The sequence below is a fragment of the Phyllostomus hastatus genome, unplaced genomic scaffold (genome assembly GCF_019186645.2).
Source record: "Phyllostomus hastatus isolate PE091 unplaced genomic scaffold, TTU_PhHast_1.1 phas_contig_159, whole genome shotgun sequence".
NCBI lineage: Eukaryota > Metazoa > Chordata > Mammalia > Chiroptera > Phyllostomidae > Phyllostomus > Phyllostomus hastatus.
In genome coordinates this window covers 1,124,704-1,140,365 of record NW_025333640.1, presented here as the reverse complement: position 1 = coordinate 1,140,365, position 15,662 = coordinate 1,124,704, and the positions used below count along the sequence as shown (strand labels likewise).

At 51.3% G+C, this 15,662-nt stretch overlaps 1 protein-coding gene across 1 annotated transcript in view; it reads left to right on the top strand.

Annotated features, from left to right (window-relative positions):
• ACSBG2 (acyl-CoA synthetase bubblegum family member 2) overlaps positions 1-15,662 on the top strand; it is a 46,029-nt gene that overhangs the window by 19,486 nt on the left and 10,881 nt on the right. Inside the window, exons 2-7 of the mRNA XM_045831356.1 lie at positions 1,854-1,942; positions 4,897-5,096; positions 8,509-8,597; positions 9,218-9,338; positions 11,579-11,665; positions 12,850-12,999. Coding sequence (XP_045687312.1) covers positions 1,854-1,942; positions 4,897-5,096; positions 8,509-8,597; positions 9,218-9,338; positions 11,579-11,665; positions 12,850-12,999 — 736 coding nt within the window. The remainder of the gene's footprint in view (positions 1-1,853; positions 1,943-4,896; positions 5,097-8,508; positions 8,598-9,217; positions 9,339-11,578; positions 11,666-12,849; positions 13,000-15,662) is intronic.

Genomic DNA, 15,662 nt, shown 5'->3' with positions numbered 1-15,662 from the left:
GAACAACTTTTCTGGTGTTTTTTTTTTAATTGAGGTGAGATTCACATAAGATAAAATTAACCATTTTAAAGTGAACAGCTCGCTGGCATTTAGTACATTCATGATCCTGTGCCACCATCACCTCTATTTAGTTCTGAAACATTTTCATCACTCTCCAGAGGAAACAGCCACTTCCCACCCAGCAGCTGCGGCAGCCACTCGCCCACCCCCTGTCTCTGTGGCTGGGCCCGTCCCGGACACTTCACGTGAGCGGGATCACACACTGCGCGGCCTCTTGTGTCCGGCTTCTCTCACCCAGCAGCATGTCCTCAGGCCCATCCACGCTGAAGTGACTGTCAGAATCTCCTTCCTTTTCATGGCCGAGTGACGCTCCAGCGTGTGCACGGACCGCGTTCTGTCATTCATTCATCCGTCGACGGGCCTTTGGCTCCGAGAACTGTGCTGCTGCGAATGTGGGTGTGCGTTCCTGGCGTTTCCCCGGATCCGGAGCCCCCACTGCAGGGAGGTTCCACGGTGTCCGTCACTAGTCCTCCATTGCTGCACGCCTGCTTTTCCTCCAGTCTTTTCCCCTCCGGACAGTGCGGCAGTGACGGTCCTTTGCGTGTAGTTTAAGCAACTGTCCGGTGAATGATTCTGTGATATTTCCTGTTTACTTTGGTTTGCCCTACTGGGTGCTCTGTTTCCAACTCCAACTCGGTGAAAACAGACACTTTCTGAGTACCCTTTATGGTAGCCACAAACAGTTTATCCTGGTGCCTGGTGAGACATAGACCTCCCATTACATTTTTATTATTTGTAATATTTTATCCTAAATTTCACTCTGCGGGGGCTATATGCAATTTTGGTGTATAATAAATACACTTTTTCTCTGTTTTTAGTTTGCCAAGGTAAACCTTCATTTATTCAGCTTTAATCGACTATAGGAAATTTTTCTTTTTAGGCTGATGGAATGCTATCACCATGTAACGTGTCTGTGGAAGAGATGACACTTTTTTAACAACTAATACATAACTGACATATGAACAAGACCCAGGTTTATATAGGAAATGAGGAGCTATTTGCCAATAAGTTATTTTCTCCTTACATTTTATCTTTAATAATACCTGAAAACCCAATGCCTTAGCCACAGAATATTTTTGAATTGTTCATTTTAAGATGTATAGTGCACTTTTCCCAGAGTTCACTTTGTTGGTGTACAGTTCCATGAGGTTTGACAAGTGCGTGGAGCCCTGTGACGGCCAGCGCGGCCCGGGCACTGCGCTCCATCGCCCCCCAAGTTCCCGCAGGTGCCCCCCCCCCCGCGGAGGCGACCCCTCCGTCTTCCTGCGGCCGCCCCCCACCCCTGCCCTCTGCAACCTCAGACCTGTTCTCCATCGCGACAGTTTCGCCTTTTCCGGGAAGTGACATAAATGCAATCGTAAAGCGTGTGGTTTTTCGAATCTGTCTTCTCCCACTCAGTGTAACGCCTCTGAGCCTCGCTGGGCTGGTCCTGTCAGTAGTTCTTTTCTCTCCGCTGCTGAGGTTCGTTCCGCCCAGCTGCCCAGGGCGGGGCTGGGAGGTCAGGTGCCTTCTCTGGGGAGGTTCCAAAACCTTCTTACCTGCAGGATCGCTTATGGACTTGACCCCTATATTCCAACGTTTCAGAGACTCTGGGAAACTCACAGATTGAATGCTCTCCAGACCCCACAGTCGCTCTGGCACGCGGGCCGCTCTCCTCCCCTCGTAGGCCCAGAGCAGCCAGGACTGATGATGACCCGGGGACTCCACGCAGACACGCCCGTGGGCCTGAGTCGGCCTCCGTCCGCAGCCCCTTCAGCAGTCAGTCCTACTAAGTCCCCCTTTGTGCCTTGCAGCACTGCGAAGAATGGTCTCTGTGGACCCAGAAGGGCGGAAACCCCAGCAGCTCAAGAAAAGGAGGCTGAGGACCTTGAAGGAGACATGAGTAAAACAAAAGGCAGGTGGTGGGAGAGAGGAAGGCGCGCTGGCTCGGCCCGGGCTCATCTTCCAGGAGCCCAGTCGGGAGGGTCAGGACACAGCCATTCTGTGCCTGAGGCCCCCAGACAGGGTGGGGAGGGGGGCCACTACTGCCAAGGAGGAGCGCAGGCTTGGGATTTCAGAGCCTCTTCCGTGCTGTGTGTATCACAGCACCCCGAAAAGGGCGCTGCCTGTCAGGGGTTGAGTCCGTGTGGAGGGGACCATATGCACACACTCGCACACACACACACACACACACATGTCCCATGTAATTATATACATAGTGCAGCTATAATATATATACGGTGAATGTATTTATTTATGGCACAGACTTAATAGTATGTATAGTGCAAATATAATTATGTACATGTATAATGCAGTTATGATAATGCATGTGGCACAGATAAAATTGTGTATATACATATATTCTGCAGATGTAATGTTACACATGTAGTGCAGATATACAGTGTAAATATACTACATATAGTGCAGATGTAATGAATGCAGTACAGACGTGGTCCATGTAGTGTGGATACAGTGAATACAGTGCAGATGTGGTCCATGTAGTGTGGATACAGTGAATACAGTATGGATGTGGTACATGTAGTGCAGATGTGATATATACATAGTACAGGTGTAATCTGGAGCGGGCTGAGTATTTTTACAGTAGTTCACAGAGCTGTGATCATTACTATCGCTCTTTGAACTCAAAAGAGTGTTGCGCTGGCACGTTGCACTTAGGTATACTCTTATAAGTGCTCTGCTTGCTGGCCCACATCACTTACAGGTTCTCGGAATCTGCCTGCCACTTTCCAGCGGGCTGTGGCACAGCGGGCTTCCCTGTCATTGGTCAGCCCGCTCTGCCAGCCCTGCATATGCATAGAAGAGGTAATAGTATGTATGTACATACGTATAGTGCAGGTGTAATTATATACACAGTGCAGAATATCATGTGAAGATCAGATGTGGTATGTAGGACAGACACAGCATCTGCAGTGGAGATGCAATGCTCACTGTATTTCACACAGCGCTACCTGCAGTGCAGATGCGGTAACAGTGACGTGTTATCACTGTGTTGTAACTGTTTTAGTGCCTGAACTATGCAGGGTGCACCACGTGATGGTAAAGCACCTTCACTCTTGCACAGCTGCCCTCTCCACGTGGGCAAAACGTTGGTGAGAAAAATGAGTTTCACAGTCATTCTCAACACTAATAATCTTCAAAATCTCATTTGGTTGCTGTGTTAGCCCCCTGGACTGCCGTAACAAAGCTCTCTGGACCATGCAGCTGAAACAACAGAAATGTTCAGCTGCCCGGTTCTGGGGCCAGAAGCCCAGAATCCAGGTGTCAGCCGGGTTGGTTCCTCTTGGAGGCGGTGACAAAGCCTCTCTCCCATCCTGCCGGTGGCTGTCGGTGGCTGCCGGTGGCCCTGGCGTCCCTCGGTTACACCATCCAGTCTCCGCTTGTCTTCTCTGCTTGGCCTTCTACTCAGTGCATTTCGATGTCCTCTCCTCTTCTTCTGGGACACCAGTCATTGGACAAAGGGCCCTCCCTCCACCCAGGGTGGTGTGTTTGTGAGATCCTCAGTGGATTTCACCTGCAAAGACTTTATCTCCAAACTAGGTCACATTCTGAGCTTCTGTACATGAACTTGGAGGAAACACTGTTCAACCCACTGCAGTCATTAAAATATCCCCACCCATGTCCAGGTGACGCACTCCACAGTTTTGTCCAGTTTACAGCTTTTCTCCCAGGTGTCACCCTGGACACCTGGAGCCTCGGGGGTGAGGGAGCGAAGGAGGCCTGACGAGCTGAGCTTTGATTTCCTGGGTGACGTTCTCCCAGCACCCCGGCTCCGCTGGGGGATTTCATTGTAAGCTGGTGAGAACCCCAGCACTGATCCTTCTTGTGGGGTGGGGGGCTTCTCTGAACAGCCTTCCTTTGATGCAGTTTGTTATGGGTTGAATTCTGTCCCCCCCCAACTATGGTCTGAATGTTTGTGTCCCCCCCATTAACATGTTGAAACCCACCTGCCCTCCCCCAGGTGATGGTACTAGGAGGTGCTAGGTCATGAGGGGAGAGCCCTCCTAAGTGGGATTGGTGCTGGGGTGACAGAGGCTGCAGGGAGGCTGCAGGGCAGCTGCCTCCCCGGTGAGACGACAAGGTCTATGAACCAGGAGGCAGGGGCACCAGATCTGGTGGAAATGTGATCTTTTGCTTCCCCACCTCCAGAACTATGAAAAATAAATGTCTGGTGTTTCTAAAGGACCCAGGTCACGGTATTTTATCATAGCAGCCCGAGATTCATAGGTTGCAGTCCCAGCAGTTACTCGGTACTTCAGAATGTGACCTAATTTGTAAATCGGGCCATTGCTGATAGGATGGGTTTTAATCCAGTATGACTGCTGTCCTTATAAAAAGGGGAGATTCAGACACGAGGAGAATGCCCTGTGAAGATGAAGGCGGAGAGGAAGGCTTGTAATGCTTCTGTCACAAGCCTAGGAACTCCAAAGATTACAGGCCCACCACCAGAGGGCAGGTAGGGGAGAGGAGGGAATGTCTTCTTCCTCACGGCTTCAGGAGGAACCAACTGGCCCGCACCTTGACCTCGGGCCGGGCTGTCTGCCTCCAGAGCTGGGAGGGAGGGAGGGACTGTCCGTGGTTCCAGCCCCTCAGTCCGGAGCGCAGGCACACCCCTTGTCTGTCTGCCTCTGCACTGCACGGGGCAGACACTGCGTCCGTACAAACTGGAGGTTTGTGGCGACCCTGCTTCGACAAGTCCATCAGCACCGTTTTTCCAACAGGCTTAGATGATGGTTAGCATTTTCTTTTAGCAATAAAGCATTTTTAAATTAAAGTATGTGCCTTGTTTTTTTTTACACATAGTGCCTCTTAATTCCGGACTGTGGACCATTCATGCAGATGGAGAAGTCCTCCTGAGGCTATCAAAACATGGGCCAGGCCACGAGGCCCCGATAACCATCCCAGAATTTTTTCGGGAGTCAGTCAGCCGATTTGGGATTTATCCAGCCCTCGCATCAAAGAACAGCAAAAAATGGGAAGTGCTGAATTTCAAGCAGTACTATGAGGCTTGTCGGAAGGCTGCCAGGGCCTTGATCAAGGTGAATGAGTCGTTCCTCCTTCCTTCCCTCTCTTTCCCTCTCTTCCTCCCTTCCTTCCTTATCACATATTCAGTCATTCGTTCAGAATAGAAAATACACACACACACACACACACACACACACACACACACACACACAGAGTATAAAACGTACAAGACACCACAAGATACGAAAGGTAATGTGAATATTTTCCCTCCAATTCTCGACTCCTCCCATGTGAAGGCAGCCACCACTGCCAGTGTTTTAAATTATCCTTTGGGGGAATAAACTGTTTGTATCTATTATAGAACTTCTCTTTTTGCAAATTTTTGCATAGATGGTAGCCTTCTATATCTATGATTCTGCACCTAGTTTTTTCCCTTTAGCATAATATCTCTATGCATTAGTTAGCTACTGCTGCATAACAAATCACCCCCTAAATTTAGTGACTTAAAATGACAAACATTTATTATCTTGGTTTCTGTGGGTCCCAAGTCCAGGAGGGGCTTAGCTGGGCACTATACTTCTGGTTCCAGGCCTCTCCTCAGGCCTCAGTGAAGCCATCAGCATGGCCTGCCTCATCCGAAGGACACACTGGCTGGAGGGTTCACTTCTAAGCTGGTTGTTGGCAGGACGCCTCACTTCCTTGCTCCCCAGCTTTCCTCATCGGGTGTCCTTGGAGAATTTTCACCATATGGCAGCCAGCTCCCCCCAGAATGAGTGACCCGAAGAGAGTGGGAACAAGACGGGAGCCAGGATACCTTTTTATGACCTAACCTCCACCATGACACACTATCACTGCTTCCATATCCTGCTGGCCACACAGACCCACCTGGATGCAGCGAGGGGGGAGAGCATGCAAGAGCACAGGTATCAGGGATGAGGGTCACTGAGGGCCATCTCGAAGGCTGCTCCCACACTCTGAGATCCTTCCATATGCATTTATTTTTTAAAATCCACACTCTGTTTGACAACTGCAACTATGTGCGCCAGCAGTATGGACTTACCCAGCCCCTGCCAGTGTGCATTTAAGTTGTTTTCCAGCCTTTTGTACCATACATGGTGCCACCGTGAACCTCCTTGGAACCATGGATTCTCACCCAGAGGTGCCTCTGTGTGCCCACTCAAGTGGGCGAGAGGCTCTGCTTGCCCGTGTTCGTGCCAACATCATATTATAAAAAATGTCCCTCTTGGCCAGTCTGAGAGGCCTGTGAGGCAGAATTCAAAGATGGCCCTCATGGCATTTGTCCCCAGCCCCTGGTATATTCATGCTTATAGTCTCCTCTCCTTGCATGTGGGCAGGACTTGTGACTGTGAAGGATTTTTTCTCCTGTGGTGGCAAAGGTGGAGAGATTTAGGAGATGTGATTAAGGTCTCTAATCAGTTGACTGTGAGTTCATCAAAAGGACAAATGCTCAGGGTGGGCCGGACCTAATCAGGTGAAGCAGTAAAGGGGGGCTTCTCCGACTGGCCTCGAGGAGACTAACTGGTGTGGACAGTGGTGTGGACAGGGCCACAGGGCAGTGGGTGGCAAGCAGCCTCTAGGGTTGAGACCCATCTTCAGCTGACAGCCAACATGAACACAGGACCTTAGTCATTCAACTGCGAGGAATAAATTCTGCAAACACGGTGTGAGTGTGGGAGAGGATTCCGTGCGTCAAAGGAGGCCGCAGTCCCCGCTGAGGTCTTCACCACAACTTTGGGTGACCCTAAGCTGGGGACCCAGTTAGACTGCCCCCTGCCTCCTGACCTTCGGAAACTGAGATAACAAATGTGTGTTCTTTTCAGCTGCTAGATCTGTGGTAACGTGTTGTGCAGCAATAGACAGTGAATACCATAGGTATCTCCCATGGCAGAAAGGTCTCTGCTCGTGGTTTTGATAGACAGGAAACCGGGCCACATTTTGCCCTCGACCTCAGTCCCTCTCTCCTCTTCCCTGGTGCCCAAGCATCATCGTGGAGAGACTTCGTGAGATGCCACGATCGAGACCCATCTGCTTGGGCTGGGTGTTTTCTCGGCTGCCCAGTGCCATCGTGCTGTGGCTAGGTCACCTCTCCTGAAAGGCGACCCTTGTTAGCTAGGTGCCCTTGGCTGTGGAGCTCAAGGACCCTCTGCTCTCCTGACCTCGGGGATCCATCAGAAACACTTCAGTTCATCCACGTGAGTAGAGACGCACTTCCACAGCGAGGACCACCTTTTTGTCGCTAAGCAGAAACACGTGGCGTTGTGTGCTGAGCATCCGCAGATGTGTTCCAAACGCTTGTGTTTCCCCTAACAACAGGGGTCGCTGCCAGCCTTGCCCCGTACAAATCAAAGAGCCAACAGGTTTGGAGCTGCCCCAAAGCAAAGAAGTAACTCTAAGGGGGTCACCTGCAAGTCCAGGTCTCCTGGTCCATCCTCGGCCACATCTGGACTAAGGCTGCATCTTTAAAAGTGCAATTTATCACTCCTGTAGGATATCACTCTTTGAGTGCTTTTGTTATTAAAAATATAAATAAATCCACACTCATTAGAATGTCTGTTATTTTAAAAAAGAACAGAAAATAGCAAGTGTTGGTGAGGATGTGGAGAAATCGGAACCTTCAGGCAGTGCTGGCGGGGATGGAGAATGGAGCAGCCGCTGTGGGAAGCAGTATATGGCGGCTCCTCAAAAACATCAAACATCGAAACGCCAGCGGCCCAGCAGTCCCACTTCTGGGCACAGGCCCCAGAGAATTCAGAGCAAAGACTCAGGCAGAGGTGCACACACTCCCATTCACAGCAGCTGTCTTCACAATGGCCAAAACTCACACTTGGGAGCAACCCAAGTGTCCGCCGACAGACGATGGACTGGACGAGCACAGTGTGGTCCATCACACTCTGCGATGCCACTCAGCTTTGGAAGGAAGGAAGTTCTGGCCCCTGCCACAACATGGGCGACCCGAATACTGCAAGATTCCACCCACAGGAGGCCCCCAGAGGAGTCAGACTTATGGAGACAGGAAGTGGAGCATGGGGGGCCAGGGCTGGGGGGACAGAGGGGTAATTAGCATTTCATGGGGACAGAGTGTCAGTTTGGGAAGGTGAGAAAGTTCTGGAGATGGAATGTGGGATGTCGCACCACAGGAGTGGACTTAACGCTGCTGAGCGGCAGCCAGTAGCATTGAGCCCATTTAAAATTGGCTAAAAAGGTACATTCATGCTGTAAGTACTTTACCACAATAAAAATCAAACATATAAAAATAAATCGATGGCCTATTACGTAGACAGAGGCAAACCAGTCTCCCTGGAGTAACGAAAACCTCGTACCCAGATTTTAGCCCGCACACTGGCTTCTCCGCCACGCCCGTGGGCTGGGAAGGTGCTCTCCCACACCCAGGGAGCGCCGTCCACCAGATGCAAAGCGACTCCTTGTTTCCATTTCCTGTTCATCTGTTTGTCTTTGCTTCCCCAGCTGGGCTTGGAGCGGTTCCACGGAGTCGGCATCCTGGGGTTCAACTCTGTGGAGTGGTTCATTGCTTATCTTGGTGCCATCCTAGCAGGGTAAGAGCGTGCGCTGTTCCCTGTCACCTTGGCGAGCTGCCACTCGGGGCCTGGTAGCCCTGGGCTAGTCCCCACTGAGATGTGAAGGGGGCTCAGACCAGCCGCAGGTGGACAGCTGGGACAGACACACAAATCCATGAGCCCGACTGAAGTTTGGTGTCTCCAGTGTGGAAGGAACTTCTAGGGCTCCGGCTGTGAACAGACAAAAGGCTACTCACAAAAGGGCTTGAAAGGTGCTTGCTTTCAGCGGCTGAAAGCAGGAACGAGAGGGGGAAGAAAGGCAAACAGGCGCCGGACAGGGTCCGAATGCCGCCTCCGGTGCTCTTGCTCCTTGCGGTGGCGCTCTGCAGGCGGCTTCAGCGCCCGGGCTGTCAGTCTCCTGGTCTATAAAGCGGGGTGCTGCGGGCCCCGTGATTGGACATCACAAGGACACCCCAGGAGTCGCTGCTTCCATCTTCACGACCACGTGTGTCGTGTTTGTCATTGTAAGGTTGTGGGGGGAGACTGGGCCCAGGCTGCAGACTCAGAGCTGCCTGTAGACGCGCCCCCCCAGCCCTCCCTCCAGCACACGCAGCCCTCCCCGTGTGCACACGACCGGCACGGGTGCTTTCTTTTCCCAGGGGCCTCTGTGTCGGCATCTATGCCACCAACTCCGCGGAGGCTTGTCAGTATGTCATCGCTCATGCCAAAGTGAACGTCCTACTGGTGGAGAATGACATACAGCTACAGAAAATTCTCTCGGTAAGCCCCACCCAGCACTGCCTGCCGTCACCCCAGGGGGCCTCAAGGCTCTGACCAGGTGTCTTTGCGTTCCCAGGCAGAAGCTAGTAATCGGGTGGGGTGGTGGGGTTTGCTGCACGCACAGGTTCAGGAAGAGCCGCCGCTGCTTTAGTGTAACTGGCAAAGCAGCACTTGGGAGGAGCCGGGTGCACTGGGGGAGTTTAATTTCCAACTCTTGTTAACTTAGTTTCCTCCTCAACCTCCATTTAAAAAATGCATCTATGCATAGTTTTATATACAGGCCACTGCTATTATTCTTTTAGAAGCGTGATTATTGTGAGCCTTATAATTTTCTTATAAATAACTGTCTGCATTTCTGCAGTGCTTTTGTCTTTCTGGTCTATTTCTTTCCCCAGTTCTTCCACCTCCTGTTTCGCTTCCACCCAGTGTCCGGTGCTCTCTTCGCTCATGGGTCTGCTTTGCGTTCCTCCTTCCCAGCTGCGCTTACTTCGTTAGGTTTGAACTCGTACGCTGGAATGCTGGGTGGCAATTTTCCTTTGCTTTGTAGTGACTTGGTGAATTTTGGCTTCTCTCTTATTTTCTCTTTTTTTCCTTGCAGTGTCTTTGTATGAGTATTGTAGAAACATTCCCAATTCCGTGTGTTTGAATGGGCTGCAGTTTCCCGGACCAACTTTTGGCAGGAAGATGCAAAGGGGAGAGGAGTTTGGGGAGGGTGAGCCTCGGTGGCCAGATTCACCGCTCAGCCTCAGGGCCACTGGGGCTGCTGTGCAACATTCCTTCACTCCCGAGTTACATACTGCTCCACTTTTTAACGTCTCTGGAGTCGAGGTGTGTCTCGCCATCGACATCGTCCTCCCAGATCATCACTGGCCATGTTTTCCCACATTTTAATGTCTCTGAAATTAGGGCACATTTACCAGGCTCGGTGAACTCCTGGCTGGACTTGGTGACACAGAACACGCTGTGCCACCAGGCCTCCATCGGACCTGGCTCAGGAAGGACGGGCTTCTACCTCCAGCCTTGAGCTGCTCTGAAACTGCTTCCTTACACGATGCCTCTGTGGTCCGTGGAGTGCGTGTCATGCCCTGTCTGTTCACAGCAGAACACACCGCGGGGTGGGCGATAAGCGAGTGCTTCTCATTCTCGCCGTGAATGCTGGCTTGCAATTTGGGGTTCTCCACTGTTACAAAATGCACGTGTCCCTTTCTCCACGGTGCACCCGCGTCACAGCTATGCCTTCCTGTCCTGCTGCTGGTGCACGTGACTTTGCAGGCATGGAGCAACGCTGGGGTTGCTTCCATCTCATCGTTGGACCGAAGGTGCTGCTCATGGGGCATCTGTGGGTCTGGTTGCTCCATGTGGCAGAGTTGAAGCCAGGCCCCTGACACGCCCTCCCAAACTGCGTGTTCAGCCCCACCGGGCGATCTCAGTCTGGGCGATACTCATGGCTCGCAATCCTCCAGCGCTCCTTGCCTCCTTAGAAGCAGCCCTGAACTCCTCGTCATAGCCTCCAAGGTGGCCACGAGGCCCTCACAGTCCTCCCCTGCCTCCTCCCCTGTTCCTCTCCCTGCCTCCCCAGCCCCGCCTTTCTGAGCTTGTCTCTCCCTCACACATCCCGGGCTCCTGCCCACCCCCTGTGTTTGGATGTCAGTTCTCTCCCTCTGGGAAACTCTTGTCTGGCTGTCAGGAGCACATCTGTCCTGCCAGCGACGTGGCTGTAACTGTGATGAGCACAGTGAGTGTTGGAAGGGGCTGTCTCATTGGACTGGCTGGCAATGCACACTCCTTGTGTGCATGAAGAGGGTACAAGCACCTCACTGACCTGGCCCCCAAGCCTTACAGTTCCAGGTAAAGGCAGAGAGTTCTGAGCCCGCCCAGTCCCAGCCACCTGCACGGAGGACTTCTGGGGCCTGGCTCAGACAGGAGTGTTCACTGGACTTGGCCGCACAGTGCAAGCTGCCTGCCCAGCAGCTCGTGGCTCACGGCAGATTTCAGCCTGAGGCGCGTGGCTTTGTGAGGCTGCTGTCTTCAGCCACCGTTACTTGTTGGGGCTGCTGATACTGCCACAAAGAACCCAGCAATCCTAAAACCAGTCAAGACAAGGGACAATGTTACACAGAAAAGAAAAGAGGGGAATAAAAAGAGGCCGGGGTTGTAGCAGGAGAGAGCTCAGGACACCCACCAGCGTCTGTTTTCCCAGGGCTGGGTTGTCCTGAGGCCCACACTGAACTTCCTTTCAGATTCCACAGAGCAGGATGGAGAGCTTAAAAGCGATTATCCAGTACAAGCTGCCAATGAACAAGGGCAATAAAAACAACCTGTACTCTGTAAGTGTGGGAGGGGGCAGGGGGTCAAGGGGAGGGGGGATGCTCAAAGGAAGTGGGTAGTGAGCTGGGAGAAGGTCAGGCTCCCCAAGGGGAGTGGGGGGCCTTTGAGAGGCTTTTTTTTTGGTATGAAGGGTGCAGCTTAAGCAAAAAGATAATTTGTTGACTCATGTAACTATAACTTGGTGTGGATTTCAGGCATGGCTAGAACTAGGGGCTCAAATGTGACCCAAGCTCCATTTTGCTCTCTTGGTTTCTTTTTTAAAAATCTACACATTTCTTATACTTTTTATTATTGATTTTAGAGAGAGAAGGGGAGAGAGAGAGAGAGAGAGAAAGAAAGAGAGAGAGAGAGACATTGACTTGTTGTTCCACTAATTTATGCATTCATTGGCCAATTCTCGTATGTTCCCTGACCAGGGATTGAACCGGCAAAATTGGTATATCAGGATGATGCTCTAATCAACTGAGCAACCCGGCCAGGCCCCTCTTGGTTTCTCGACTCCACTCTAGCCTTGCTTTCCCTCATAGTCCAGAGATGGTCCAGCAGCTCCTAGGGCTACATTTTTACTCATTCTTGTCCAGATAGCACTAATAGCAAAAGACCCGACTTGCTCTGTAATTGGACCATCTGAGGTCACATACCCCAACCCAATCCAATCAGAGGGCCAATGCAGATGGAACTCTCTGCCTTAAACCAATCAGGGTTGACCCTGCAGTTGGGGTGGAGTTGATCCCATCAATCTGGTCACTGAGAAATTTGGGGTACAGAGTGAAATCTGGGAAAGCAGAGATCAAATAACATGAAATTCCACTGTCTAAGCATTTTAAGCATTTTACACATATTCATTTACTACTTAGAACAACCCAAGAAGTTGGGTTCTGATACCATTCCCATCTTACAAACGAGCAGTCTGAGGCACAGGGAGCTTCCGTGGCCTGCGCGGGGTGCAGCAGCCAGCAGCACACACCTGTGGGCTGCTGAGCGCCCTCCAGCTGAAACGACAGCTTTGGTAAGAGGACCCAGGACTGGCGACCCTAATGAACCTTTCCTCTTGCTGAAAACCAAGCTTTCGGAGAGGCTGATGGGACGAGCTCTGACTGGGAAGAGGGAATGCCTGGCATTCTGAGGTCACTTCTCACACTCCCTGAGTCCTCCGCCCTCTGCTTGTCTTCCCTTTCCACAGTGGGATGAATTCATGGAACTCGGCAATAGCATCACTGATTCCCAGCTGGACCAGATCATAGCGAGCCAGAAGGCCAATCAGTGTGCTGTGCTCATCTACACTTCCGGGACCACGGGCAACCCCAAAGGAGTGATGCTCAGCCATGACAACGTAAGTGCTGTCTCTGCCCACAGTTACCAGCTTGGTAGCACCCAGGAACCCTTCCTTCAGGGACAATGGCCTTCAGGATGTTTTGCTCTTGACCCTCAGGGGCAGTGTGGCATTTAGGGGTCTAGCACACAGCCTTTAACAAGCGACATGCAGAGAGTCACGTGGACACTTACGAGGGGCAGTGGAGGGCAGGGGTTGAGATCGAGGACCCTGGAGCAGATGTGGGCCCACACCTGACTCTGTGATCTCGGGCAAGACATGTGACATCTCCAACCTCAGTTCTTTGGGAAATGGATGTGACATATAACAGTCCCTGCCTTGTGGGTTGTTCTGAAGATGATATTAGTTAATATCTGCAAAGAGCTAGGAACTGTGTTTGGTAAGTACGTGCAAGAGCAGCGAATATGTCCTGTGTATCAGAGATAAGTACAAGTCGAGGTTTTGATTCCTCTTCCTGTGTGTTTTGGGGGGATGCTTACGGACGTCTGGATGGCTGATGGTCATTTAGATGACTGTTTTGAAATAAGAGGACATACATGCTAAAAGAGTCCATGTATAGAAAACCCTAGAAAATGCAAACTTGTCCACAGGGACTGAAAGCAGATTGGGGGTTGCCTGGGGAGGGCCCTGGGAAGGCACCACAGAGGGACACGTGGACATTTGTGGGGGGTGAGGACAATGTTCATATTTTGATGATGGTGACGGTTTCACGGGTGCAGACCTGTGTCAGCTCGCGCACTTCGAATGTGCACAGTCCACTGTATGTCAATCACACCTCCATAAGCTGTTTAAAAAAAGAATGAGATGGTAACATCTCACTTATGTAGCATGGTCACTGACGCCAGGCACTGTTCCGAGTTTTACACTTAGTAAAGCCTCACAGCGATTCTACTGATTCTGTCAGGCGGATACTATTTTTACACATGAGAAACTGAAGCCCAGAGAGGTTAAAGTACTTGGCCCAGGTCACACAGCAAGCAACACAGCAGAGCTGGGGTTTGCACCCAGGCAAGCGGGCTCCACGGTCACATATTTAACTGCGCTGTGGATCAATGTGGCTAATGTGAGGTGTCCAAAGATGCAATGTGGACACATAAGAGGTAGCTGCAGAACAGTACACAGAGCACAATACGATTTTTGTTATAAACTGAAAAAGGCAGCAAGTGGTGTGCACACGTGCTGAGTTTGAAAGCAGAAAAGTGTCTGGCAGCACACGCACCCACCTAGCCATGGCTGTTCCCCCATGAGTCAGAAAGATTGCTAGTCTTTAAATGAAGCTTTGCAGCTCTGTAAGAGCTTTTCCCTCTGACCTGGCTTACTGGTTACCAGCACACACTGGTCTTTGCACTGGCCATTCCCTCCACATATCAGAGAGCTACACACTTGCTCCTTTACCCTCCTACCCATCCCTGTTCAAACACTACCTCTTCCACGAAGTCCTCCCTAGTTTCCATGGTTAAAATAGCAAACAATAAACTGTTCCATTGATCCCTCATCTCCTCTGGCCACTGTTTTGCTTTTATACTGTCATATTATATAGTCACTTGTTTATCATGAACATCAGCTTCTCCAGGGCAGGGGTTGTCTGTCTTGCTCACTGCTGTGTCTTCAGTGCCTGACACATAGGAGGGCTCAGTCCACTTTTGTGGAATGAATGAGTGAATGAATGAATGAAAGGCATCTGATTAAACTCCCACCTGGCCCTGGCCAGCACTTATACTCCTAGTGGCTTCATATCTGGTAAGATATTTTCCAAGCCTTAAAGTGAGAAGCATAGACCCTGGAGCGAGGCCTCCTGGGCTCGAGTGCTGGCTCTCCCACTTCCTAGCGGTGTGGCCCGGGACACTCTCCTTAACTCGTCTGAAACTCCGTTTCCCCACCTGTGAAACAGAGATGAGAATGTTTCTACTCTGAGAGCTGCCACGTGGGTTAAATTATTTTATGTACTATGTTGTTAGCTACTGCTGCGTAACAAGTCATTCTAGAACTTAGCGACCTAAAACACCAACAGTGTGACTATCTGGATCTGGAATGTGGGCAGGGCCCAGAAGGGTGCTGCTCCTGCCCCACACAGGTCAGCTGGGGTCGTTCAGCCGCATTCAGCTGACATTGGGCTGGGCAGAAAAGTCCAGGAAGGACTTCACTCCCATGTCCCCTGTGGCCTGCACGTCCTCACAGCACAGCGGCTCAGGGCTGCTGAACCCCCTGATGCGGCTTCCTGGCTTCCCTGACACGGCTCCTGGCTTCCCCAGGGCGAACACTGCCTTTTGCCGCAGCAGAAGCTACGGTCTACCAAGGCTCAGTGTCAGAAGTGGCAGTGTCATTCTGCTCTTCTGTTGGTCAACAAGTCACAGAACCAGTCCTCTGGGAGGAAAGGAAAACAGACCCAGCTTTGCAGACAAGGGCGGCAGAGAATTCGGGGCCCTCTCTAATGCACCGCACATAAACAACGCTCTTAGAGCCACACCTGGCACGCAGTGCGCCATGTCAGCACTAGCTACTGCTATTTTTAAAACCATCCTCATCATCCTCTTGATACTAAGAAGTTAAAGCTAGCCCAGTGTCCTCAACACATGCCAGCAACTCGAAGCTTCTCTCACGTGTCGGGCATGACCGTGTGCCCTGCTGAGATGAACACACGTTCACCTCTCACGGAAACCCAC